Source organism: Dipodomys ordii, unplaced genomic scaffold (genome assembly GCF_000151885.1).
Source record: "Dipodomys ordii isolate 6190 unplaced genomic scaffold, Dord_2.0 Scaffold72, whole genome shotgun sequence".
NCBI classification, from domain to species: domain Eukaryota; kingdom Metazoa; phylum Chordata; class Mammalia; order Rodentia; family Heteromyidae; genus Dipodomys; species Dipodomys ordii.
Window position 1 is genome coordinate 788902 of NW_012267288.1, and position 25838 is coordinate 814739.

Below are 25838 nucleotides of genomic sequence, written 5' to 3' on the forward strand. Positions count from 1 at the left end.
TCTATATATACATGCTGTACAGACCTGCGTTGCCATATCTGTCAGTGACTCAAAAGCACAATTTAAATGGGGTGGAGTTAAAAGTCCAGGTAAGTTTACAGAGGAAATCTGCATAAACAGTTTTTACCTTTGGCACTGTGTAATTCTCTCATTCCCCCAGCCATTTTAACAGGCTTCATTACTTTTGGTTTGCCTTATTCTGAATGACTGAGCTCAAACCACAGTTTATCTTGCTGTGAGCCATTGGAAATTTATCCTGAATGTTCCCCTAAATTACAAAGTGCAATTAACCACAGAATGTGAGAGTTACTGTTAGAACTTACCAGAAGTGGACTGTCAAGGTACAGACACTGGAGGGCTCAGAGTGCCTGCTGCTTTTAAAAGATTTTAAGGGTTAATTTAAAAAGATGCATAGCATATACGAACTAGTTCCCTTCCCCCACTCCCACAGTTGTATTGCTCTTGAGGTTATGAGTATGTTCAGTGGAACCTTGGTGAAAATGTAAGACACTGTACTACTTTAAGTCATGGCATGTCAGAGAGTTATTAGGGAAAGCTAAGAATGAGCACAGATAGGGCCAGGTTTCTAAGAGTTTTCTCTATATTTGCTACTCTTTCAACTACTTAAGGATGATGTCACAGAATCAAAAAGAATGCACATGTAAATTGCTAAAAAAAAGTTCCATAAGCTGGAATGTTTTATACCTTTCAGTAGAATAGAATCAGGTGCATGGGAGCCGTGAGGCCCACAATGCCCCATCCTTACTGTACCCAGCAGAGGCAGGAGCAACGCAAGGCCCAGCAACCAAAGCCATCTCATGCTTCAAGCAACAGAGCCACGCCAGCCAGCACCCATTTAGCAGCCTTCTCTTTGCTCTTCAGTCTGAAAGTCCAGACGTAGGTAGAGCCTCTCATTTTGGTTTTATACACAGGGCATTCGTAGGTTTGTCTGGTTTCTTGTCTGTCCATGGGTATGGCTTTGGCAAAGATGACTGGCATTGTCGACCTCAACTCCTTGAGGTGGGCTTCAACAATGGATCCTGCCTGGGTGTCCCATCTGGCACCTGGGGTGAAATTGCAAGGCATGTTGGTACTGATGTTCTAATTGTTGGGTTCAATAAATGTACCAGTTTTGTCATGTCTTTACCTGGCAGTGGTGTCTTGACCTAGCTGACCATGACTAGGTTGGAGAGAGATTAACTTGCTGCTCCTATGCATAGATATTATTCCTTGACTAAAAACACTTTAATGAAAATAGATTCTATAGAAATTCAGACGCCATTTTACCAAGAAGGCCAAGACCTGTCTGGGCAGACAAATATCTGAGATTTATATTTCTAATTAACTAGCTGGGAGTAGAGGTGTGACTCGAGGGGGAATGCTAGCCATGGGCAAAAGAGTCGGAGTTGAAAGCACTGAGTTCAAGCCCTGGCACACACACAAAATATCTCCAATTCTGTCTTATTAGACTATTCTAATAAGAGATAATCTCTTACACAGACTTTAAAGTACAAAAGGTGTTCTTGGCAAAGACTAGCTGTCCTAAAGAATCTATGCATAGCCAAATAAATTTGGAATATTTTGCATTCTCAAGTCCCCTCTGAGAGACAAAAAAAAGGATAACATTCTTTTCCACCTTCAAGAAGTTTGGTGGAACATATTAGAGCAAATGTAGTGATAGTTTTTTTTAAAGTAGAGAACAAATCTTGGATTGGTTAGGAAATCAGAATAAGTCTTGAGGTATTCCAGGGCATTAACGGATTCTCCATCTGTAGTATGTGAAGAATCACCTCAAATTACCTCAGAATCTGGCTCACATGAACCCACATCTTGTGTGTAAGTTGCTCAAGGGAAAAAGAAAAAGCAAGAGAAACCCTGTGGTAAGGTGAGTGGATTCTGAGGAGCAAGCCTCGCCATCAGAGGCGTCACCCGTGTGCTCTGAGGTGTCTCACCTTCCATGAGGAGCCCGTGGAGGTATGCGCCTTCCCTTGGGGGGTGGCCATAATCTTCCTTCGTTTTTTTGGTCACATCGATGGTCAGGCACATTCTGTCCAGTGGCCACTCATTTTTTCGAGCCATGGTCTGCATGATCGCTTTGGGAGGGAAATGAAGACTTGAAAAAGCTGTATGTATATACACATTCCCATCAGCTGCAGTGCCGCCTGCAAGACCACCTGAGCTTTCAGTCCAAGTATACCGAACAGTCATAGCCAGTTGTCTATAGTTCTTATAGTACCAGCAAAGTGGGAAAGTGACAGGCTATGAGGCCCTCCACCTAGTGCACCTCACCCCTGCACTGTTTTGTGTCTTTTACACCCATCCCTGCTTCCCTCTCAGTAGAGGCAGCTGCCTGAGGACTGGCAAGCAGGGCAGAGACACAAAAGCATCACAGAAAGAACAAGGCTGGACTCCCATCAGGGTGTAGTCTTGTCAGTAGTCAGACTTCAACTTCACCTGTTAAGAAGGACTGAGGGTTGAAGAAGCCGGAAAGCCACACGACAGCGGGGAGGGCAAGGTCTTGTGTCCAGGTGTCAAGTTCTCGGCAGCGTAAGAGGAGGTCATTAAACCTGGTTAACCCAAGGTGGGAAGAAATAAACATGGTTTTAGTGAAATGGATATCTTACGGTAAGACCGTGGAGAAGGTAGGAAGGGTTGGGTTTGTAGGGAAGTACAGCACTGATAACTGATGAAGTGCTTATCTGGTGATTTGTGGGCCATTGTCTCTTTAAGGACTAGCTGTGGCTGTTTTGTACCTGCAGTGTGTACAGCTGTTAACCATCAGGACAGGACACAGTAGGAAAACTACCCAGTTATTTTATTTCCATCCTGCTGCTGTGTGGTGAGTGTGCTTAGGTCATCTCTATATGAATTGGGCTAACAGTTGAGGTCGGGAAGCTGTGAGCATTCCTGAGGATGTGGGAAGGAAGCTGTGATGGTCCTTGAGACCAGGTAGAAGGAATGCAGCATGGGAGCGAACTCTTGGGGTAATCACTCAAATGGGGAAAAGGTCCTAAGGAGATTCATCTGCCATCCATGCTCGGCTCTGAGAAACGTGTTCTTTCATCTAGTTCTCACAATTGGGTGAAGTATAAAATACCAAATTACAAGGGAGCTGGCTCCTGGAGGCCAAGGAAAAGAAGAGGCTCTGGTAAAATTTGCAAACAGGAGAAATCTTGAAGCCTAGGCTTAAGGACTGCTAAGAGGACAGGGGGAGATAGAGCAGATGGTTCGATACCAACTGACATTAGGCTACTGCTGAGGTTTCCTGAGACCTTTGGTTTAGTTGCAAAGGAATTGGTGAACGAGGGACCCCTCACTCCATGTCAGGTCTTTTACCCAAGGCTATGAAAAAGATAAATGAGAATATTCACCTTCAAGATTGGGGGCACCGAGGGAACATTTCTACTAGCTTACAGCATAGGCCTGTACTCGGGCTAGCATTATATTCTTCCAAATAGCTGATTTCGAAAAGTACCTCAGGATAAAACGGAACAGAGGATGCTCTACACAAAGATAACCAACACCAAAAGCTAAGAACAGGATTTCAACAAGGGTGGGAAAACATCTCACACCAGAGAGAGGCACTGCAGCTAGATATTCTGAAATAATAAAAAAGGAAGTCACTGATATGTAAGGTTAAGAATTGAGGAAATTAAGTTGAAAGATCTCAGGAAAAGGTAATTAAGTGAAAACAAAAAACCTATAAAAATTAGTTGATAGTAGTAAATTTTGAGCTTTCCAAAGTCAAATCTGAATCTGTATAACTAGTGGACATATCATAGATCTGTTTTTTTAATATGGACTATAAAGGTAACTTCCCTTGATAGCCAAGGAAAACCATCCATTTATAAAGGGAGGAAAGTATGCAAATTTGAGACAGCAAAGTTTGACAGTATGGAGCAATGCTGGCTGAGTCCAACTATGTGAATTTGTTTTTAAAACCAGCCAAAGTGTTCAGGTGTAAAGATGGCAGACTATGGCATTAAACACTACTAGAAAATCCAACAAACAGGTTTCTAACTTGGGATATGAAGAAAAAGATGAATCTTGGGAAGAGAAAAAAGAAATCAAGGAAGATAATCTGGAGGCAGAAACTAAAGATAACCAGCAACTGACAAGTAGCACAGCAAACACACAGCTTACAGCTAAGAATTCAGACAGATGAACAGATCCAACAAGAACATGGAAAGGCTGTATTTAGAGCAACACACTTTGAAATGGATCTTCACATCTGTAACATCACATAGGTCCAAGTGGGATATTCCTCTGAAGGAATTCACACAAGTACAGTAGCAGACTCCAAGAACAAGGTTATAAAGAAATGTGAAGGAATGATAGGTACATTTCAGAACACATTCATCTACCACCAGCGTTTGGAATCTAGAATTGGAGCACCAGACAATCTACAGGATATAAGTCCTACATCCCTGAATCCCACATAGGAGCTAGCAATGGGGTGAGTGCATGTGTGAGAATATGGAAGTCATGCAGGGGTGGGTGCCCCAGCCCTTCAGCTCTACTATATAGTATATGTTATGGTAAAAAGAAAGCCCAGAACAAGATATGCAAAGCAAGTCTGAGCAGAGTGGATACGTTGTTAAAGCAAAATAATACATCCACAGTACTTTTTGTTTATAGTCAATAATATTTCCAGTAACAAGTAATTGAGAGGCAGAATTTGCTCTGTCCCTGACTTTGAATGTGCTTTTTTTTGTTGGTTTTTTGCTTTAGAAGCAACATACCAGGGAGGGAAACTCAAAGAAAATTGGCGTATGAGGTATAATTCCAAGAGCAAGAAACAGGCAGAGTTTGAAGCAATGTACCCAGGAAACTTAAATGAAATTGGAGTTTGCCTAGCTATGGGCTGAGCAGATCTTTGGGGTTTTTACAAGACCTAATATAGAGTGGCTAATTCTGCACTCGCGGTAATGATGGGGGCAGCAAAGCTGGGTAGCTTACCACTGTGCAAGGCTATATGTAGATGGGTAAGCCAGTTTGCTCCAAGTGTCTGGAACCCTGTTGTAACTCAGCGCGGACTGCAGGGCTTCCACATCGGGAGATAATGTCAGCTCCCCCTTGCATGGAGAAAAAGGGTCTTGTAGTACCTTTCGATGTTGGTAATGCCCCCTCTAATTCCATTCTAAATTTACCTTCAAGCTGAGGTCTAACTGTTGAAGTGACACATGGATTTCACGAATGAGAATATTCATTCTTTCACATTCTTGGAAGCAAACGAGAACATACGGGCTTCTGTTTGAATTTTTTTGCATTATCTCTGCCATATTGAATTCTTCTGGAATTTTCTCCAAAATGTCATCCAAGATATTCTTAACCTTCAATCATTAACACACACACAGATTTCTCTTTCATTTTTGTTCATAGTGACTATACACTATACTCTTTGAGATTATATAAACTGTAACACTCAAAGATGCCTGCTCATGCATTTGAAAGACACCTACTGCTCTCAAGAGGTATGAATGCCAGCCATCTCTCCTCTGTTAAACCATAGTATAGGTAGGGAGGGCCACTGTTTATTTGCAGTTTATTTACTTACTGTTAGCGCTTAAGGTGTTACAAGAGTTGTTACTAACAACATGTCATTTGCACATAAATCAATGACCAGAGCAAGTGAGAGTATCATCACTTGCATACTATATTCTAAGTGAAAAAAATATTGAGAGATGCCATGAATCAAAAAGGCCTTTTAAGAATGAGCTAATGCTGGTAGCTGATGTTGTTTTTCCAACCAGCTACCCTGAAATTCCTAGGGCAATTTAGATCACTACTATGACCATTGCCAACAAGAAATGACTGGTTTATGTTAGAAGATAATAGGTACATAGTACTCAAGTTTGCATATTTTGTTGCTATAGCTTCACTAAACTGGGAAAGCCTATGGATGTCCAGAAAGGGCAAATGATTGAAAAACACAACCTGAAGTGGGCATGGTAACACTCTCATTATCTCAGCTCTTGGGATGCTGAGGCGTGAGGATTTGAAGTTTGAGGCCAGCCTGGTCTACATAACAGCCAAAAAAGAACAAAGAAAACAGTATAGCCATAGGCAGCTGAGTTCCCTCTTCTTGTTTTATCAGATTACTGCTAGTACTCCTGACATTGTGTTTGCAAACTGTAGCATTCTGGTGGGGAATTATCATGTCTTGAACCTTAGTCCCATTTATAATAGTGGTAGACAATGTGAAAGGCAATGCAGTAGTTGGGTAACTAACTTGGGAGTCAGCAGGATTTGTTTTCCTTCACTGATCTTTTCTAGCTGTCTGGCCTTATCTCTGAAACACATCCTGGTATACCTCAGGTCTTGCAGATTCAGTGGCATTCCTGTAAAGTCCTATTACCTTATGTGTAGTTAACACCTGTTGCCTTGGTTACGTACAATCTACTTAGCTGGGGGGTGGGGGAAGGGTATTTAGGCATCTTTGCTTTATCTCTTTCTGCCTTTCCTTGCTCAATGTCCAGCTTGCTTATTATTGTAAAGAGAAATGTGTAAAACCAGGCTGAAATGTCCACCATCCACCTCTGCTTCTATTTCAAGAAATCATTGGAAAAGTTCAGGAAATAATTTGGCTAGCTCCTGGGACTGCAGTATAATTAGATCTAATGTTTAGCAAGCTCTATTTGAACAGCCTGAATCTTTGCCAATCAAATCCTGATTAATAATTTTGAGTGCAATAAGGCCTAATTTATTTGGAGAAAATCAGATATTCAGACTTAATTACTGAGAAACAAGATTTTAATCTAATAGTTTAAAAAAATCATTTATCATTCCCATCATTCAAGAGCACTAACATCTTCCAAAAAATAAAAATGCCAGTCTCCCAAGGTAATATACAAAAGGCACCACAACGAAATGCAGAACCAAAACCATTTTAGGAGATGGAAAGCCAAGCCATATATTTGCAATTCACTTATCCAACCAAGGATGCATACCTTGAATACTTGTTACAAATCCATAAGAAAACGATTGACAACTCAACTAAAAATAGAGCAAGCAGGCTAGGCACCAGTGGTTCATGGCTGTAATCTTACCTACTTCATAGGCTAGAACCTTGTGGTTCAAAGCCATCCTAGGTAGTAAAGTCCTCAAGATCCCATCTCTAATTTATCAGCAAAGTGCCAGTCTGTAATACGGCTGAAGTGGTAGAGCACCAGCCAAATGGTGCAAGAAAGCCAAATGACAGAGTGAAGCCTGAGTTGGTAGATACACAACACAGGAAAAAGTATCCAGTGAGACTATCCAGTGCCATGTGCATATGAAAATGGTCAGTACTATTCCTCAGCAGGGCTGCAGATTTAAACCTGTTAAGAAATCTCAGTCCTAAGGAAACCTCAAGGAAGTAGGGCAATCCAAACTCTCCTGTGTTAGTGAGAGTAGAGTTTATACAACTACTTGAAGTTGGGCAGTCCTGTGAAACAGGGCACCTGGTAAGCTGCCAATCCCACTTCAGCGTTTAGAAAAATGAGTCTTTGGAGCCTTTGCGAAGAGACATTTATGATAAAGGACAATATGGTTGTGAGCATCTTAGAAAAGTTTAAAAAATTAAGACATGGTTATATAGAATACTAAACCAAAATGAACCACTGGTTCAAGCCCAGAATTAGAGTTCAAGCCCCATGACCGCCAAAAAAAGAAAGAAAGAAAAAAAAAGATTAGTGCACTTCAATGTTTATCTAGTTTAGACCTCAGTTTAAAAACAGAAAGACCCTCTACCTTTTCTTCTGTCGACTGCCCCATTTCCTCACTGCTGACTGAATTCCTGGGCTGCATCTCCAGCAAAGTCCTAAAGAGCATGTTGGAGGTCACTGTCAGGAACTCTATTTCAGCATTGGGATGGAGGCCGTATAGTGTGGGACTTTCAGGAGGCAGCATCTCTTCTATATACTGGTGGTAGCCTGCATAGTCTAGGTAGGGTGGGGCTGCAAATCCTGGTGCGAGCATGAGTTCATCTTCAATCTTCAATCAGAAGGAAATGTCAGTTAGTCCACAGCTTGGTGATCAGTACTCAGTTGCCTGGTGCAAGACAGGCTGCAAAACTGAGCCTTACTGTACCCATCTACTTCATTAAGGCTGTCCATCTCAAGGGGCCACTTAGAAGAAAGGCAGTAATTAGCTCCAGTATCAAATCTTCTACACATTAGAAGATAGATCTTCAATATGTAACCAAAGAGTTCATGGACCTGAATTTCTTCCATAAAGGGGGACAAATGCTTATAATTTTCAAACCAACAGTATAATCTCAGATTCCCCTCTGCATTCCCATTGCTCTCATTTTTCCTGTCTATTGTACCACAAGCCTCTGCATGAAGGGATGTTATTTTTTGACTTATCATTTAGTATAGTTGTTTTCTTGCTAGATTTTCTAAGTTTTAAGAAAGTGAGATGTATCTTTTACTGTACATGGTGTACCATGTCTCATCACTATCACCTGGGGGCAGTGACCTTTCCCTACTTGGTAGTATGTACTGATCACCTGGCATGCCATAACACATCTTGGAAGTTTAAAAGCTTCTTAGGACCTAGTTCTTAGGCAGCTCACAGCAAAGGAGATAAAATAAGGGTGTTTCCACATACTTGGCCATGTCTCAGTAATGGTGGTTCCCTCATTTTTTTTTTTGCCATTCTTAGGGCTTAAACTCGCCTGGGTGCTATCCTCGAACTTCTTGTGCTCAAGGCTAGCACTCTACCACTTGAGCTCTATTTTTCTCTCTCTCTCTCTCTCTCTTTTAATATATTGAAGAGTCTTGTGGACTTTTCTGCCTATCTGGCTTTGAACCATGATAATCAGATCTCAGCCTTCTGAGTAGGATTGCAGGCATGAGCCATCATCTGGCAGTTCCCTCCTCAAATATGCAGTCCAGGATTGCCTTGCAAGCCTTTGATTTTAACATAGCCACTTGGTGGCTGTCCGTGAATTTCAAAGAACATTGATATTTGAGTTAGCATTTCTACTTCTTTAGCAGGAGTATTTTCAAGTTTCAAAGGTTCTGATCCTTTGTATTGCCAGAAATAAGTCTTGACCCAATGAATTTGGAAGGACCTAATGCAGTACCCCTTGGCTTGATTCTATTCATTATTCACATGCTCATCACTTCATTATTCACATGCTGATCACTGATCAGTATTTCAAGGTCAGTGGACTCAGAAATGTCCTACTGTAAATCTTCTATGCCAACAACTAACATTTGAAAAAAAATTTGGCTGATACAAAGTTTTCAACCCATTCACAGACGTGAATCCTGAATGATCCTCCTATCAACACAGTGGCCAGATGGCCAAAAAAGCTGTATGGGAGAATTAAACTTAGCATTATTAGTCTCTAGAAGGTAAACTAGCCAGAATAAAAACATGAGCAAAATTGTGAATAGCAAACTCAAAATTATAAGCATACCCAAATGCAACTTTGTTCTCTTCAAATAAGAACTTGTCTTTCTCTGTTAGTGCTCAGTAAGTAGGTGAAAAAACTTTTAAAAGCTGCAAATAGTCCGGTGCTGGTAGCTCATGCCTGTAATCCAAGCAACTGAGGAGGTTGAGATCTGTGGATCATGGTTCAAAGCCAGATTAGGCATGAAAGTCTATGAGAGTCATCTCCAATTGACTATACAAAAAGCCAGAAGCGGAGCTATGACTCAAGTAGTAGAACACTAGCCTTGTGCAAAAGAGTTCAGGGCTGCCTAGGGCTTGAGTTCAAGTCCCAGGACACATAGGCACATGCACGTGCACACACACTGCAGCTAATTGGTCCTGCTCTCTCTCTCTCTCTCTCTTTGCAGCTAATTGGTCCTGCAAAGAGACAAAGGAAGGAACTATCCAAAACTTGAGCTGCTTGGAAGTTAAAATGCCTACTGACTGTTTGAGTGTATCTTTAGTAATGCTGAGTGGAATGTAACTGTCTTGTGTCCTCTGGAAAGAAACGGGCTGTTTACAAGTGTGAAGTGGGTTTCTATGTGTTGGGTGATAAGCCAAGTAAAGGAAAACAGCAAACTCAGATTGGGTCTAAGACTTAACAGGCAGGCAGATCTGGTTTACTTCCCATTCTTAGTGGTTCTATGGCTTTAAGAAATAACTTTTTATCAGCAATGGTTATGACTAAATAGTTATGAGTATATATTTCAGAATAACTGAAAACTGCCAGGTTCTGAGCAGGTTTTTACAAATATCAATTTGGATCTCCTGCCCTTGGGGGCGCAGATATGGTTATTTTTAACCATATCTTGTTTTTCTGGAAGAACAAAACCTGAGAAATGTCTTACTATGAATTCCTACTTTAGTGTAAAACAACTGGAGTTTGGAAATAGAGACGTGTGCACTAGATACTTTATGCCACCAAAGTAGTTGCTAGTATATGATGCCTATGTACTACTTTTTGGGAAATAAGATAAGCTGATACCTTATTTCCTGAAAGTAATTTTCATGGTATTAGTTAGCCCTTCCAAGTACATGCGTCAAGTGAGAGAATGCTTATGTCTTTACCTTTCTCCAAAGATTCTTTAAGGCACATTGCCATTGGAGAACTCTTCTGAGTGCAAACTCTAAGCAGCTCAGCCTTCCTTACAAAAAGATACGACTAAACTGGGTGCTAGTAGCTCACACTTGAATTTTAGCTACTCGGGAGGCTGAGATTTGAGAATCATGATTCAAAGTCAGCCTAGGCAGGAAAATTTGTGAGGTTCCAATTAACCAGCAAAAGCTAGAAGTGGAACTGTGGTTCAGGTGGTAGAGCACCAACCTTGAGCAAAAAAGCTAAGGTCATTGCCCAGGTCTTGAGCTCAAGTCCCAGTATTAGCATAAAACAAAACCCCCACAAAATCTCCTTTATATTACTGAAAACATAAAAATGATGAAAATGTTTTAATGAAAACGTGTCAAGAACACAACTTTAATTGCCAACTAATGAGCTGTCTTTTGATCATGTCCAGGGCAGCCAATAATAATTTGCAAATACAGTCAAAACATAAGAAGGGGCAAAAAGATTTCCGAGACATGCTGAAGTATTAGATTCCTTTGTTATAATATAGACAGCATAAGCAAGAAACATTTGCCAGAGAATAAAATAAGTAGATCTGCAGCTTTTGACATTGAGTCAGTCTATTGATTTCCCTTGATGAGCTGAGGATGCCAGCTTGCAAATAAAGCATTTTGACCCTGAAAAATCTCACCTGATCTGTACAGGAGGTCAGGTACCTACATTTCTAAAGGGCTCACACACACCATTGAAGCCACTCAGGTTTCACCCACCTATATTCATCTTACAGTTATTTGAATGGGAGTTGAGACTTGTGAAGGTTAATGGACTGTCTGATTTGGCACCAATAATTCTCCTGGCAGCCACAGGCCAGAGCCAAAGCCGGGGGAGGGAGTGGAGGGCATCTGCAGGAGCTTCCGACTCTGCCCCCTGAACACCATCATCCAGAGAAATCAGCCTCTGTAAAAGTTGAACCTTAGCACTGTTTATCTTTTCTGTCTCCATGGTAACTTGCTCCTAGATCTCTATTGAGGAGTAACCTCCAATTGTGTTAAATTACAAGTATCTTTCTGACACGTGAAGTACGGCTCATTAGTACTAAAGATGACCAGGACACTCACAATCACAAGAAATGACTAAAAAAAATGGTCACAGAGCAGGAAAGTCTATTTTGCTTCTGCACTATCTTCTAACGCATGATTATATTATTTCTCAAAAGGGATGAGAGTAGGTGGTCAAATCTAAATAGTGAGTCTGACTGAGATGACATTTTCAAAGAAATGATAATAAGCAACGTTGCTCAAATGATAAAAACAAAAACCCCTAAAAGAATCCTCAACATTGCTATAAACATTGTTTTTCCCAGCTGGGAACAGAAATATTATGGGGGTATTGGATACTGCTATGGTTTAGAAATGTCCTTCAAAAGCTTAAGGTTTAAGCCAGGCACTGGTGGCTCACGCCTGTAATCCTAGCTATTTAGGAGGCTGAGATCTGAGGATTGCAGTTCAAAGCCAACCAGGGCAGGAAAGTCCGTGAGACTCTTATCTCCAATAAACCACCAGAAAACTGGAAGTGGTGCTGTGGCTCAAGTGGTAGAGCGCTTGCCTTGAGCTGAAGAGCTGAGGGACAGCGCCCAGGCCCAGAGTTCAAGCCCTAAGACCCTGGGGGCTTAGGGGTAGCTTAAGGATTAGTCAACAGCCTGTAGTTAGCTCTTAGGAGAAGGTAGACGTTTTAAGAGGCGGGGCCTAGTAGGAAGAAGTTAGGTTACTGGGACCCTAGCCCTATTTTTTTGTTGTATTTTTCATACCTGGCATGAAGTAATAAATAAGCCACTTCTACTATGCATTCCCACCCTGATGTACTGTGCTACCACAGGCCCAAAGGCAATGGGACTAGCCAACCCTGGATGGAAGCCCCTGAAGCAATTAACTAAAATAAAGTTTTCTTCAAGTGGATTGTCTCTGGTATTTTGTCACTGTGACAGGATGCTCACACAGGTGGCCTTGAAGTTTCTAAAGAATTATCAAGAAATAGCCTTGAATCAAAACACCCATTTGTGCGTCAGTGAGCATGAGGAACACTTATCACCCTAAGCTACTTCAGAATGAGAAATGAGACCTAAGTTAATTTTACTAGAAATAGCCCAATATGCAAATGGTTTCTACAGACAATGGGAGAATTCAACAAGAAATGGGAAAGCACAGTGATAAAATCTCTACGCTCCCTCCTCACAGGTGGAGGAAGAACCAAGTCTCAGAGAACAAAAATTTTCTTAAAAATCATAACCATGCTGGGTGCCAGTGGCTCACGTCTATAATCCTAGCTCCTCAGGAGGTTGAGATCTGAAGAGCATACTTTGAAACCAGCCAGGGCTGGAAAGTCCATAATACTATCTCTAGTTAACAAGCAAAAAGCCTGAAGTGGAGCTGTGGCTCAAGTGGTAGAGTTCTGGCTTTGAGAGAAAATGCTAAGGGATAGCACGTAGGCCCTCAGTTCAAGCTGCAGTACCAGCACACGTGGAGATATGGTGTTCAGTGTGATGTTCTGATGTGTATATAGATAGATTTAGATTTAATCAAGCTAAAAAGTCCACCATATCAGTGCTTCCATCCATATCTTGAGCATATATTTTGGGGTCTAGTATCTTAGTGTTACTGTACAAAAATTAAAATATTTCAGGGCTTCGGTGACAGGCAAAAAAAAAAAAAATACCAGGAAGTAAAGGAAAAGAAAGAATCCTTGATTGAAATCACAACACTAACTGCCCATACTCACTAGGTAAGCCAGGGCCAATCACCAGGCCTCCCTATTTCAGTCTGCTCTATGGAAAACAGGATGTGTTCCACATAGCTCACAGGCATCTAAATTGAGTGAGTCAGTTCACAAGAGAGTGGCTAGACCTTGTCACTTGGCATATGTGCAGAAATCATCTGGGAAAATCTAAGGAATGTACAAATTCTGATTCTCTACCTCAGAAAGGGCCTGGGAATCTGCATTTCTAAGAACTTACCAAATGTCCATGAAGACAGATCAGAATGCACACATGCCACCAATCTTCATTTAATAATTATCTATGCAGTAAAATGATTTTCAAACATTCCTACCAAAATTTTCTCAATAGAATTAGTTTTTTTTTTAATGGCTCACCAAAGATGGATTCATGAATTCTTCTAAATATACCCGGCACAGTTTTCTATCCCAGGCATCTGTGATGTGGCCACCATACATGATCTCACCAAAGAGGTAGCGGAGGTCCTCCCATGGCACCTGGGGGAACATGCAAGGGAACACTCACTTCTAGGCCCAGAGCACCTGCCTCATAGCCAGCCAACCACACACACACACACACACACAAAGCATCTGCCTCCTCATAGCCAGCCAACCACACAGACACACACACACACAGAGCATCTGCCTCATAGCCAGCCAACCACACACACACACACACACAAAGCATCTGTCTCCTCATAGCCAGCCAACCACACACACACAAAGCATCTGCCTCCTCATAGCCAGCCAACCACACACACACACAGAGCATCTGCCTCCTCATAGCCAGCCAACCACACACACACACAGAGAATCTGCCTCCTCATAGCCAGCCAACCACACACACACACACACACACACACACAAAGCATCTGCCTCCTCATAGCCAGCCAACCACACACACACACACACAGAGCATCTGCCTCCTCATAGCCAGCCAACCACACACACACACACACACACAAAGCATCTGCCTCCTCATAGCCAGCCAACCACACACACACACAGAGCATCTGCCTCCTCATAACTAGCCAACCACACAAACACACACACACAAAGCATCTGCCTCCTCATAGCCAGCCAACCACACACACACACACACATTCTCTCTCTCTCCTAGGCCCAGAGCATCTGCCTCCTCATAGCCAGCCAACCACACACACACACACACACACTCTAAAAGTCCTTCCTTGTCACACACACACACACACACACACACACTCTAAAAGTCCTTGTCCCCAGGGGCACTCCAAAGAGACGTAGACATTGTATAAGATGTTTCTGTGGGTAGTGACTGTCTTTATCTGATTTCTTTGTTGCTTTGTATGTCCCTCCCCCACGGTATAACCCCTGCTTTCGCTGTATTTGATGTTGGTATAATTTGTGGAGAGGAAGGGAAAAAACAAATTGTTTAAATAGGGATACAGGTGGACCCATTGCAACAATGAGATGTACAAGTCGTTATGTCAAAAAACAACTTTGGTGTGTGTGGGGGAGTATCGGGTAGGGGTGGGGGATGGGAAAGGATGGGAAGGGGAAACAAAGGAGGCAACAATGCTTGATAAGAAATGTACTCGTTATCTTGCCTGTGTAATTGTAACCCCTCTGTACGGTATTTTCACAATAAAAAAATACATTTTTTTTTAAAAAAAAGATGTTTCTGTGACCTCGCTAATGTAACTGACCCCTCTATATAGCATCTTTACAAGAAAATAAAATTTAAAAAGATGTTTCTGTGTAGAATATCCTGGGAGAATTAATTTCAGTGGGTTCTAATATATTCAATGAAAGTTCACCAGTACTGAACTTTTCATGCTTATTTTAAAGGAAAAGGAATAATTAATTTCTGGAACAAGGTAAGCTAGGAAATCTTTCAATGTCCTTAGAGAATGTTGACTCATGAGGCCTTTGAAGTATGACCCTATTCTTAGTATCAAATTCATATGAGCTTTTATTATGTGACCGTTGAAAAGATAACAGTAGCCAGGCAATTTAAATTTGAGACGAATTTTAAATTCTATTACCATACAGGCTGACACAAGGACTCAGTGTATGGCCCGGCTGGTGGGATGACTGTTCTAAGCCATTGCTAATGTATCTTGTTTAACTCAAGCCTCACTGCATCTCCTTTTTTGTCAGCTTAGCAGAATTTGGAGTCCCCTTTTGCTACCCTTTAGCTTCCTCTGGGTTTGCAAAACATGCCATTTTGTGATGAAGCCTTTCCAGACAGCAACCTTTATACTCTTGGGGGCAGCCTATTGCTTCCCAATGGTTCAAGTAAAAATGTAATTATAGCCTTCACTCAAAGTTTGATGCGACAGAACAAGTAAAATTGCTTCAGCCATTCCAAAGTACTTGCTGTGAGTCTGAGTTTGAATAAATGAACCTCAAATATAAAAGAGAAATAACTAGACTGCAACATACTCTCTCAAGTACTCCATGGGCTGCCTTCTATTTAGTTGACATGGATGGGAAACAGACACTTCTACATTCTCTTTTCCCTTCTAACTGTACTGGATTCAGACCTGCTTTGCATTTCATTATCCAACATAAATTTCCCTCAAGATTAAAATCAGGTAGCAGTCTTCCTTCCAGTAATCATTTCTCTTTCCCCTAATCCTGCTCTTTGTCTTTTACAGACATTTTCTAGAAAAAGAACATTTTTTTGGGGGGGTCCGGTTGTGGGGCCTGAACTTTGGGCCTGGGTGCTGTCCCTCAGCTCTTCAGCTCAAGGCTAGTGCTCTACCACTTGAGCCACAGCGCCACTTCCAGCTTTTTTCTTTTTGCTTATGTGGTGCTGAGGAATCGAACCCAGGGGCCAAAGTTTATGCACTTATTCACCCATTTTCCAAACCTTGCTAACTTGCTTTGTGATGGGTAGAAAATGACTTGGGTCAAGATACCTGAGACACATGAGTGTGTGTTAAAAAGCTAAGGTTTTAGTCAGGCACTAGTGGCTCATGCCTGTAGTCTAAGCTATTCAGGAGGCTGAGATTTGAAAATCACAGTGTTTGATGCCAGCCCAGTCAGGAAAGTCCCAAAAGACTCTTATCTCCAATGAACTACCAAAAAGCCAGAAATGGAGCTATGACTCAAGTGGTAGAGCACTAGCCTTGTGCAAAAGCAGCTTAGGACAGTGCCCAGGCCCTGAGTTCAAGCCACAGAACTGGCACAAAAACAAAAGCAAAAACCTAAGGTTCTGTGGACCTTAAAGCCTACTGGGCAAAGCAGCAGAACCCATCACAATTCAACTTCTCCCTTATTCCTTCACTTCTACCTTGTATGGGACTCAGCTGGAATAGGATTGTATTCCTGGGCTCAGCCTTAGGGAACCAGTTACAAAAGACTTGAAAGTCAATATTAAATCATCAATTTCTATTTCTATGTGGAACTATTAGAATAACTTTATGTACAGAACTTCAAACAAAACGTGCTGTAATCACAACAACATTGTTCAAATGGCTAAAACATGCTCTAAGTATGTAAATTTTTACTTTGTAAATTAAAAAAATATAGCTAGGAGGGATATTGATCATCATTAGGTCGTTTGTTTTGGAAACAACTTAATTCAAAATCTGTTCCTTGGGAGACCATATTCCTACTGTGCATTACAAAAACATACTCAGATGGCAGCCAGATCCCTACTGAAGCCTGGGGAAACACTGGAATATTAGTTACCAAAAAACACCAAAAAACCATGGATTTGAGATTTTAAAGGCCCTCTATAGAAAGTGTGGCATAACACCCAACACTTAGTTGTTCTGACAAATGTGCCTCAGATTTAACTGGATGGATGATTGTGAGGATTAAGCCAGAAAATCCTTAGGAGCCAATGGTTCTTCCTTTCTAAATTCACTCATTGGGTGATAAGACTTTACCCAACTGGTCTTGATGAGGCATTCCTATCCCCATCTGTAAAACACATTTTAGCCGTGACACAAAATCATTCATCTCCTTTTAACGTCAAATCAGGGAGAACATTACTGAGAAAGTCACAACAAGGTGGCATCCTTAATACATAATAATGACATATGCAGGAAATGCACCATTATTTATATGTGTGACGCACTGTAAATTGCTTCCATCATCAGAACTAATTGTAGTGATTATTAATGCAGTGTTATGAACTGTCAGAATTGCTGTATGTAATTACATTTGTGCAAATGCTTCATTACCTGCCTAATGAATCTGGCATATATGCACGTGTAAACCACTGTTTTGTTAACATAATGAAGGACATTATTATTTTTTTTTGCACTAAGCTGTTGATATAGGACTGGTTTGACCTAGCTTATGAAGTTCAACCATCCACTGCTGGCAAATCTTTGATCTAATTTATTTGCACACTTGGCAGAAGATACGTGTGCAAGACTCTTATTTTGAACAATGGCTTCCACTGAGAAACTGTGGTCCAGTTTAAGAGCACATGAAGACTGACAGATTCCGTATGCCTGATCACTCGCACTTACACTTGGGTTTGCCTCTACATAGTTGTACAGGACATTGACACAGATGGAAAGGTCCCCAGTATTGAAAGGATAGCTTCGGCTCCAGCCCTGGGGGCCAAACCTCATTCTCCCAGCAACACAGGCATGGAAGTAGCACAGAGAAAAGAGGATGCTTTTAAATTCCTGTTCCTTGGAACACATCTCAAGTGTATCCTGGAAGGAAAGAAAGAAAAGAGCTTTGGTTACACATCTGGATGGTTCTTGGGGCTGAGGGTCTGAATTTTCCAATCTTGGGAAGACTGGTTTTAAGCAGAGCTGTCCATACGACAATAGAGAGAATTCTCTAGTTGGCATTTGTCAAGTCTGGTGATGTAAGAGGAATACTTTTATTTAGCTTTTTTGTTCTGCTTTGGACCCAGTCTTGCTATGTACACTAGGCTAACCTCAAACTTGTTATCTTCCTGATCCCTGAGTGCTGAGATTACAGGTAGACACCACTATGTCCAGCTGGTAAACTTTGTTTAGATTGGTCCTAGTAACCAAACTCAGCCTTGTGTATGTTAGGCAAATACTCTGTCACCAAGCTATAACTTTAGTATTTGTTATTCCATTTTTTTTTGTCAGTTTGGGGCTTGAACTCAGGGCCTAAGCACTGTCTCTTGAGTTTTTCTGCACAGCTCCAGTTCCAGTTTTTTGGTGGTTGATTGGAGATAAAGAGTCTCATGAACTTTCCTATTCAGGCTGGCTTCAAACTGCAATCCTCAGATGTCAGCCTCCTGAGTAGCTAGGATTACAGGCATTCACCACCAGCACTGGGAAGCATTTGTTTTTCTTTTTTTTTATGATTAGCATATTTTATTATTTATGTTTTATATAGAGGTTTAGTATAACTGTAGCAAAGAAAAAAATCACGTGTACAATGGGATTTACCAGTATTCAGTTTCTTGTTGGCAATACTGGGGATTGAACTCAGGGCATTATGTTTTCTAGTCAGGCATGACTACCCCTCAGCCGTTTTTGCTTTAGTTTTAATTTCAATTATTTTTTATTGTCTGAAGTAGTTGTATAAAGGAGTTGTCATTCAACAAAGCGATATATTCACATTTGAATTTTGCTTATCCATTATAATGATATTGAATCATTTGCAAAGAAATGGAAACCTGGTAGAAATTGTGTTGAGTGAAGTAAGGCATTTGTTTTTCTTAATGCTTCTAAGTACACTAGAAGATGAAGCAAGTCATCTTAACCATATTAATATACTGCTTGATAGAATTTGATAGAATTTTCACCTGCAAAGTTTCCCTTCTAAGGCCTAGATGACCAACGATCATGGTTCTAGTGTCATCATTCTTCTCTTGCTCCACAGTGACAAAGATCATGTGTGCACATGGTCACTCATTCAGTGTTTCCCCAGTTTCCAGTGATGCCATATCCAGTTTTTGTTAACAGAATCTGGGCAGAAGTGATGTTTTAACATCCATGTCATGCTATAAAGGAAATGGCTTATCCTGGTGGTTGTTTGCTGCTTTGTTATTGTGGGCAGGAATGATGAGGATTGGACAGTTCTGGCAACCTTAGTCCAGCATCACAGTTACCCATCAACATGGGCATGTGAATGAGACCTGCCAGATGTGTGTGATTGCACAAACTGCTGTTTTGTTTGAATCATGCTTCTTTTTAATTTCAGCAAGATACCCTGTAGTAATACAATCTGCATTACACATGATCTTCCAGTGAGCTAGGAGTAAATTTTATTGTTGAAATGACTGAACGGAAAAGGGAATACCAGGAAACACTTGCTCTGTGCACTAGACCTGTGGGATTCTTTTGAAAAATCAGGGGGAAAGTTGAATCCCAATAGCTGTAAAATAAGAATGTGGCAAACAACCATTCAATCATACTTTCATTCAATCATCAACCATTAACATACTTTTCCATCCTCAGATTTAGCAGCACTAATAAGGGGAAGAAGGTGAGGTTGAGGAGGCCTAGATTAGCCCATTCCTGTCTTCTCCTTCACCATGGTTAAGTCACAGACAGCTCACATTTAAAATGGATCTAACAAAAAGGGCCATAGACTATATTTAGAAATTCTGGGTGGAGGAGTGAAGATCTGTATTCCCAGGAGAATTTTAGTATTACACCAAGATTAGGTTTGTTGTAGACCATTACCCAGCTTCTTTCTACAGACCTAGCGCTTCTGCTGCTTGTAGCTCTAAAACTGGCCAGGTCGTGATACACTCTACACCCAACAACATCACCAGGTCACTTTAATTCTCTAGGTTACTTCAGGTAACTTACATGGTTTGGAAATGTATAATCATTAAAAATAAGTTTCATAACTAAATATCCAATGCTTGTGAAAGAAGAGGAACCACATAATTAGAATGAACTTTGAAGGGTGTAAAAAATATTACCTTCAAATGTATAAAAATCCTAGGAGATCCAATTATATTTGAAATTTCATATCAGAATTATTATCCAAGGAGATATATAATAGTTACCTGAATTATAAACAGGTCACACAAAAACTCAGTTTCTACAATAACTAAGAATATTAATTCAATCTGCCACTACACCTGACCACATAAATGCTGTAGGAAGGAAATGTGAATCAGGCTTTTTAAAAGAAAATGTGTTAAGCCTACTTACCATTTCATATTTTAGGAATGTCATCATTCAGTGAACAGGCTTCCACATATACAGGTATGCATGTACCTAACCTCCAATACATTATTACTAATCAGTTGTTTCTCTCTGCAAATTTCACAGGAAAACCTACATTCTTATTCTTAAAAAATATGGCTCCTTTGGTCTAAAAAGAGCCCATAGCCGGGTGCCAGTGCTCACACCTATAATCCTAGCTGCTCAGGAGGCTCAGATCTGAGGATCGAGGTTTGAAGCCAGCTGGAACAGGAAAGTCCATGAGACTCTTTGTTTCCAATTAGCCATCAGAAAACTTGAAGTGGAGCTATGAGTCAAAGTGGTAGAGTGCTAGCCTTGAACAAAAGAGCTCATGGGTAGCTCCCAGGCCCAGAGTTCAAGCCTGTTCACTATTTCTGACATTACTCTGATGAAAGCAACTGACTGAAATGCAAACATACATGCACATGTACGCACCCCAACGTGCCACCCATCTAAGTGAGATGCTTGAGTTGATGGTGGTCTCCACAGTCTTGTGAGGAGAGATCTGTTAGTTCAGGCTGCTCTGCTTTCTTACCTGATCGAAGTTGTCCAGGGCAGCATGCAGATTGGCCAGCATTCCTGTCGGGGGTTCATTGGTGATCTTAATTGAATTTTCCAGGAGTCCTTCAGGGATGATGTGCTCATTTGGTGCAGGGGCAGGCTCGGCACTCATGAACACCCTGTAATCTCTGTGGCTTCCTTGGCTGAATTTTTCAAGGAGTTTTTCCAAGGTTCCCAGCCACTTGGCTACCAAATGGACATTCTAAAAGACAAGTATGGCTTATGATTCCTATAAAATCTTACTATACAAGAACACTTTCCTATATAGAGATGTGCTGAAAACCCAGAGAACCATGGCTTGAGTTTTCCTTTATGAGCAACCAGAAAAAGGGGGAAAAAATCCAAACCAGAATGGACCACAAATAGATCACATACTCCAAATCTCCCAATGCACATACCTACTTCAAACACTCACCAGTGACTTCTGAGATGGAGTGGTCTAAATACTTTTCTTGGTTATAGTTCAAACTCCATTACTGAGACATTAATGGATTCGTTTAATAAAGTGTAAAATTTAAGAGACAGAAATATGCCTGATTCTCCACTTCATTGTTTCTGAGGCAAACTTTCTCTACTCAAACTCCTACTCATTAGCACAGGGACTCAAAGAGGAGTATAAAAGAAGAATGGCCAGTTGGTAAAGAATGACCACACACTGTTGAAAGGCTCCATGAATTTCTAACATTTCATTTTCTTAAATCTTAGAACTGTCAAAAGCCCTCCCCTTCTTGATTGCGCACACATACATACACACACACATGACTGTCACCACTGTTACTCTTTGCTTTTCAGTTTTACGGTTCTCACACTTCCAGCTTCCGATGGGTTAGGCCACCCATCAGTAATGGTTTGGTTTGGCAAAGTTCTTAACAATTTCAGTAGGTGAGGCTTTTAAGTTTCCTTTCCTCCCATGCTTGCTACTAGGTTACAGTGAGAATTTCCCATACCTCATATAATGAATGGACAAAACAATTACAAAACCTGTTTTGCAGACTCTTTTTATATGTCTTAACTCTCTGTCTTATGGGTCACAATACTACCTTACTTGAATAATGTAATTGAAAAAATACAAAAATATTCCAGACTGCAACTTTGAAGTCAAGGACAGAAAGCATCAGATGAGCTATTATGGACCCTAGGCATATCCTGGCACCCAGACTGAGTACTAGCCTGAAGGGTACTAGCTTTGGGAATGACGGGATCCTCTTACTTATTTTTCCAAGGACATAGAAGATAGCACATTTTTTAGATAGTCCACATTTCTTGAAAAAAAAAAAAGCTACTCATTGAGCCCGTGAAAAATGATTCGTTAATATTTGTTAGGTTCACTCACAAATTGTCCTCTTTGCATATGGAGATAAGTTGCCAGTCTATCTCCTTTATATCTACTTTTCTTGAGTGTGGACTTCAGTAAAATACAAGGTAAACAGTCCTAGAAATGTTGTCTGCTTACTGAAATTGGCTAATCCTAGGGTTTGGATAGAAACTTACTGACATATTTATATGTATCATCCCTCAATGTAATAGAAATTGCAAACAATATTGTATTGAGTTCCTGTCCTGTTCGTCTACTCTTTCTTCAAAGTCTTGCTTGTCTTTTTACCTATTAAATGGGTACTAGAAGTGTTTGGGATAGCTGAAGGCCTGCCATAGCGTCCCTCTTCCAGTTACTGTTTGTGTTTAGAAGAGGGGGTGAGGAGAGAGAGGACAGCTAAGCCATTGCATTCCAGGTTATGGGTTTGCCAGCAAGAACAAAAATAAAAGGTCTGGAATAGACACCACAAAGCAAGCGCTTGTTATGTAAAGGTCTTTCAAGATGTTTTGTTTTGCCTTATTTATTTTTGAATGTTATAACTTGAATTTGGGTGGGGGTCATCATATATATAAAAACCAAGAGGAAAACCTGTTTCTTTGAATAACATATTTGGAGATGGGTTCTGTATTCCTTCTAGTGCATTCTCTGGTCTGAGCTAGCAAACACATGAGAACTTTCAACAAACTCTTTTCTTTTTGTGGGGAAACCTTGAGGTTAACATAGTGTCGGCCAACCTTGTTTTCTCTGTTTTGACTGATTCTAAGCCTCAACTGTGAACTCACTGTCCCAACTTCTGAAGGAAGGTGTGTTTCTATTGAGGTATTATCTATTGAGAGCCATGCTATGTGGCTGGAGCCTGCCTCAACTCCTGGCAGCTTCTGCAGGGCTCCAGTTTTATCTCAAGCAGAAACACAAGATACCAGGTCACGCTGTACCTCTGCATAGGAGGGTAGCGTGAGCCAGGTTAATAAGTCCTTGCTCCTCAGAGAGCTGGAAGGAAGGAACAACTCAGCCATACCCACTAGCTCTGTGGGAGGGAGATGCTTGCAGACCACTCTAGGGCTGACGAATGGCAACATCAGCATCAACCTCAGAGCTTCACTGTAATCATGAGAGACCTAAGACAGGATAACTCATGAATTATATCCTCAAAAGAACCTTCCGGCTGACCATGTCACAAATCAAGGGGCCATGACTAGACCTGTTGGCAGCTAGTAGAGCTTACTATTTGTCCCTCCGTACCCTCATACCCCTGGGCCCTGGCTAGAATCCTCCACTAGGAAGGCTGCCCCAGAGAATATCAGACTGTGGAATCATGGTATGTGTGCTGTCAGCCCTGATAGGGATAAAGTTGTCTATTCTAATGTACTTTAAAAAAATTTTTTGGTACCAGTCTTGGGGTTTGAACTCAGGGCTTGGGCACTGTCCCTGAGATTCTTTGTCTCAAGGCTAGCACTGTATCACTTGAGCCACAGCACCACTTCCAGCTTTTCCTGAGTAATTTATTGGAGATCAGAGTCTCACCCACTTTCCTCCTCCAGCTGGCTTTGAACTGGGATCCTCAGAGTTCAGCCTCTGGAGTAGTCAGTATTACAGGAGTGAGCCACCAGCGCCCAGCTTAATGTCCTTAGTTTATAAGAAAGCAGTGCTATACAATTACTCAGGGGCAGAGTTTAGAGTTGTATAATACGCTATCTACATAGGGAGATAGATAGATGAAAGATGCTGATATAGATGTAGATAGAAATGGCATTAATTCTACTCATCCATTCACTCATTTATTCATGCCAGTACTGGGGCTTGAATGCTCTTTGGGCTTTGGGCTCTCACTTAACATTTTTGCTCAAGGCTGGAACTCAACCCATGTAAGCCACACCTCTGTTTCTGGATTTTTAATATTTAATTGGGGATAAGAGTTTCATGGACTTTTCTGTATGGACTGGCTTTGAACCATGACCTTCAAATCTCAGTGTCCTGAGTAACTAAGATTATAGATGTGAGCCATCAGAACCCAGATTGGCTTTGCTAACTTTAAAACAACATGCCACTTCAATATGACCCTAAGAATGTGGCCTTTCCACAATCTTGTGTGTCCTCAAGTACTATTAGAGTTCCAGATATCTGTATGTTAAGGAGAGCAGTGGGATTCTTCCTGGTATTTGAAAATTCTCAACCACTAGACAGTCACTCCAGAGAGGAAGGCCATCCCATTCCCCCATCATCTTTGGCATGGTGAGTGCTGAGAACAGGGCTAGAGTCAGCAGAGCATCGTGTGCTGTGTACAACAAGGGCCCCTCCCCATTGACGGGCAGCTCAGCTCTGCCCACCCGCTGTTTTCATGCCCAGTGTCTTCCATGAGAGTGAAGTGCTCACCTGAAGCAGGACCCAGTGCCCTCCTATGGAAGCCTTCTCCAGAGCCATTTCTGCCACCGTCTCTTGACCCTGTCCTAGAGACACATTGTGGAATTTTCCCGACTCAATCGTAAATCCAAGTCTTTTGCCTGTAAGGGAACAAAAGCAGGGAAGAGCAAATGACAACCAAGAAGAGGGGTGGAGTGTTTTGTGAGGTTCCCCTGTTCTCACAGCTGCTGTCTTCTAGGTCACTTGCCCAGAGAAACCAAACTAAGCTGTAGCGGTTTCTCTAAGCAGAATTTCGAGCCCTCCCCCCAGCCACCTCTGCCTTGCAAGACTTCAGCAAAGAGTGCAGAAGTCACTTCCCTTGGTTTTATAATAATGAAGCTGTTGACATTTTGATAGATGGCAGCATTGTTAGGGAGCTTTCTCAACTCCTGCAGGAGTAGCAAAGTACTGCCCGCATAAAAAGGAGCCAACAGGTGGTAGCCATCACGTCATTTCTTGAACAGATCAGTTTGCTGGGTAAACGCACAAGCTCTCACCTTGCAAGGCTGCATTTATATTGAGCACATTTGGGTTGGGGCTACATTAACCTGGTATTCCTGGTGTAGGCCGAGGGGAATAGTAATCCAGAGCACAAAGAGATAGGGCCTTGCACAATCAAATAGACTTGCTCTAATGACCATTATTTAGTCACAGGGGGCACGAGATTACACGAGCATGGAGAAAATTGCCCTCTGGCCCTCATATTGTCAAAAGGTAGAAAACAGTAACAAAAGAAATGTGCATTATGCCAACTAGATGAATGTTCCTTTAAAGCATTTCTTCAGACTACGGTGTTATTAGTCTCACATTTTCCACACACCCAACATTCAGCAAATAATAATAAGGATAATAATAATAATAAAAAGCAACCAGAAGATAGCTATGAGTGGAAAGGAAGGCTAAACAGTGGCAGGTGAAAGGGAGGAAGAACAGGCCAGCAAGCCTCCAGGCCACTCACCAAGCATCTCTAGCTCTTTAAGAGCATCCACCCCTGGAGACAGGATGAAGAACATGGGGATGGCTGTGCTGCTTTCTTCAAAGGCTTTACCTAAGTCCAATCTGGTCCTCTCCACATACCTGGCACCCAGTTTTTCCTCCACAAAATTTCTATAAAAATATGCAAAAAAACACAACGAAACAAAAAACAAGAGGATCATGGATTTTGACCTTGAAA

General features: G+C 41.4%; 1 protein-coding gene across 1 annotated transcript in view; it reads right to left on the minus strand.

Moving 5' to 3' along the window:
* Positions 1-794: 794 nt before the first annotated feature.
* Positions 795-25838, minus strand: part of Dnah11 (dynein, axonemal, heavy chain 11) — a gene marked incomplete at its 5' end in the record, with an annotated part of 289761 nt that continues 264717 nt past the window's right edge. Inside the window, 11 exons of the mRNA XM_013023983.1 lie at positions 795-1064; positions 1953-2093; positions 2455-2567; positions 4960-5075; positions 5151-5333; positions 7732-7974; positions 13634-13753; positions 17725-17916; positions 20924-21151; positions 24638-24765; positions 25623-25771. Coding sequence (XP_012879437.1) covers positions 817-1064; positions 1953-2093; positions 2455-2567; positions 4960-5075; positions 5151-5333; positions 7732-7974; positions 13634-13753; positions 17725-17916; positions 20924-21151; positions 24638-24765; positions 25623-25771 — 1861 coding nt within the window. The remainder of the gene's footprint in view (positions 1065-1952; positions 2094-2454; positions 2568-4959; positions 5076-5150; positions 5334-7731; positions 7975-13633; positions 13754-17724; positions 17917-20923; positions 21152-24637; positions 24766-25622; positions 25772-25838) is intronic.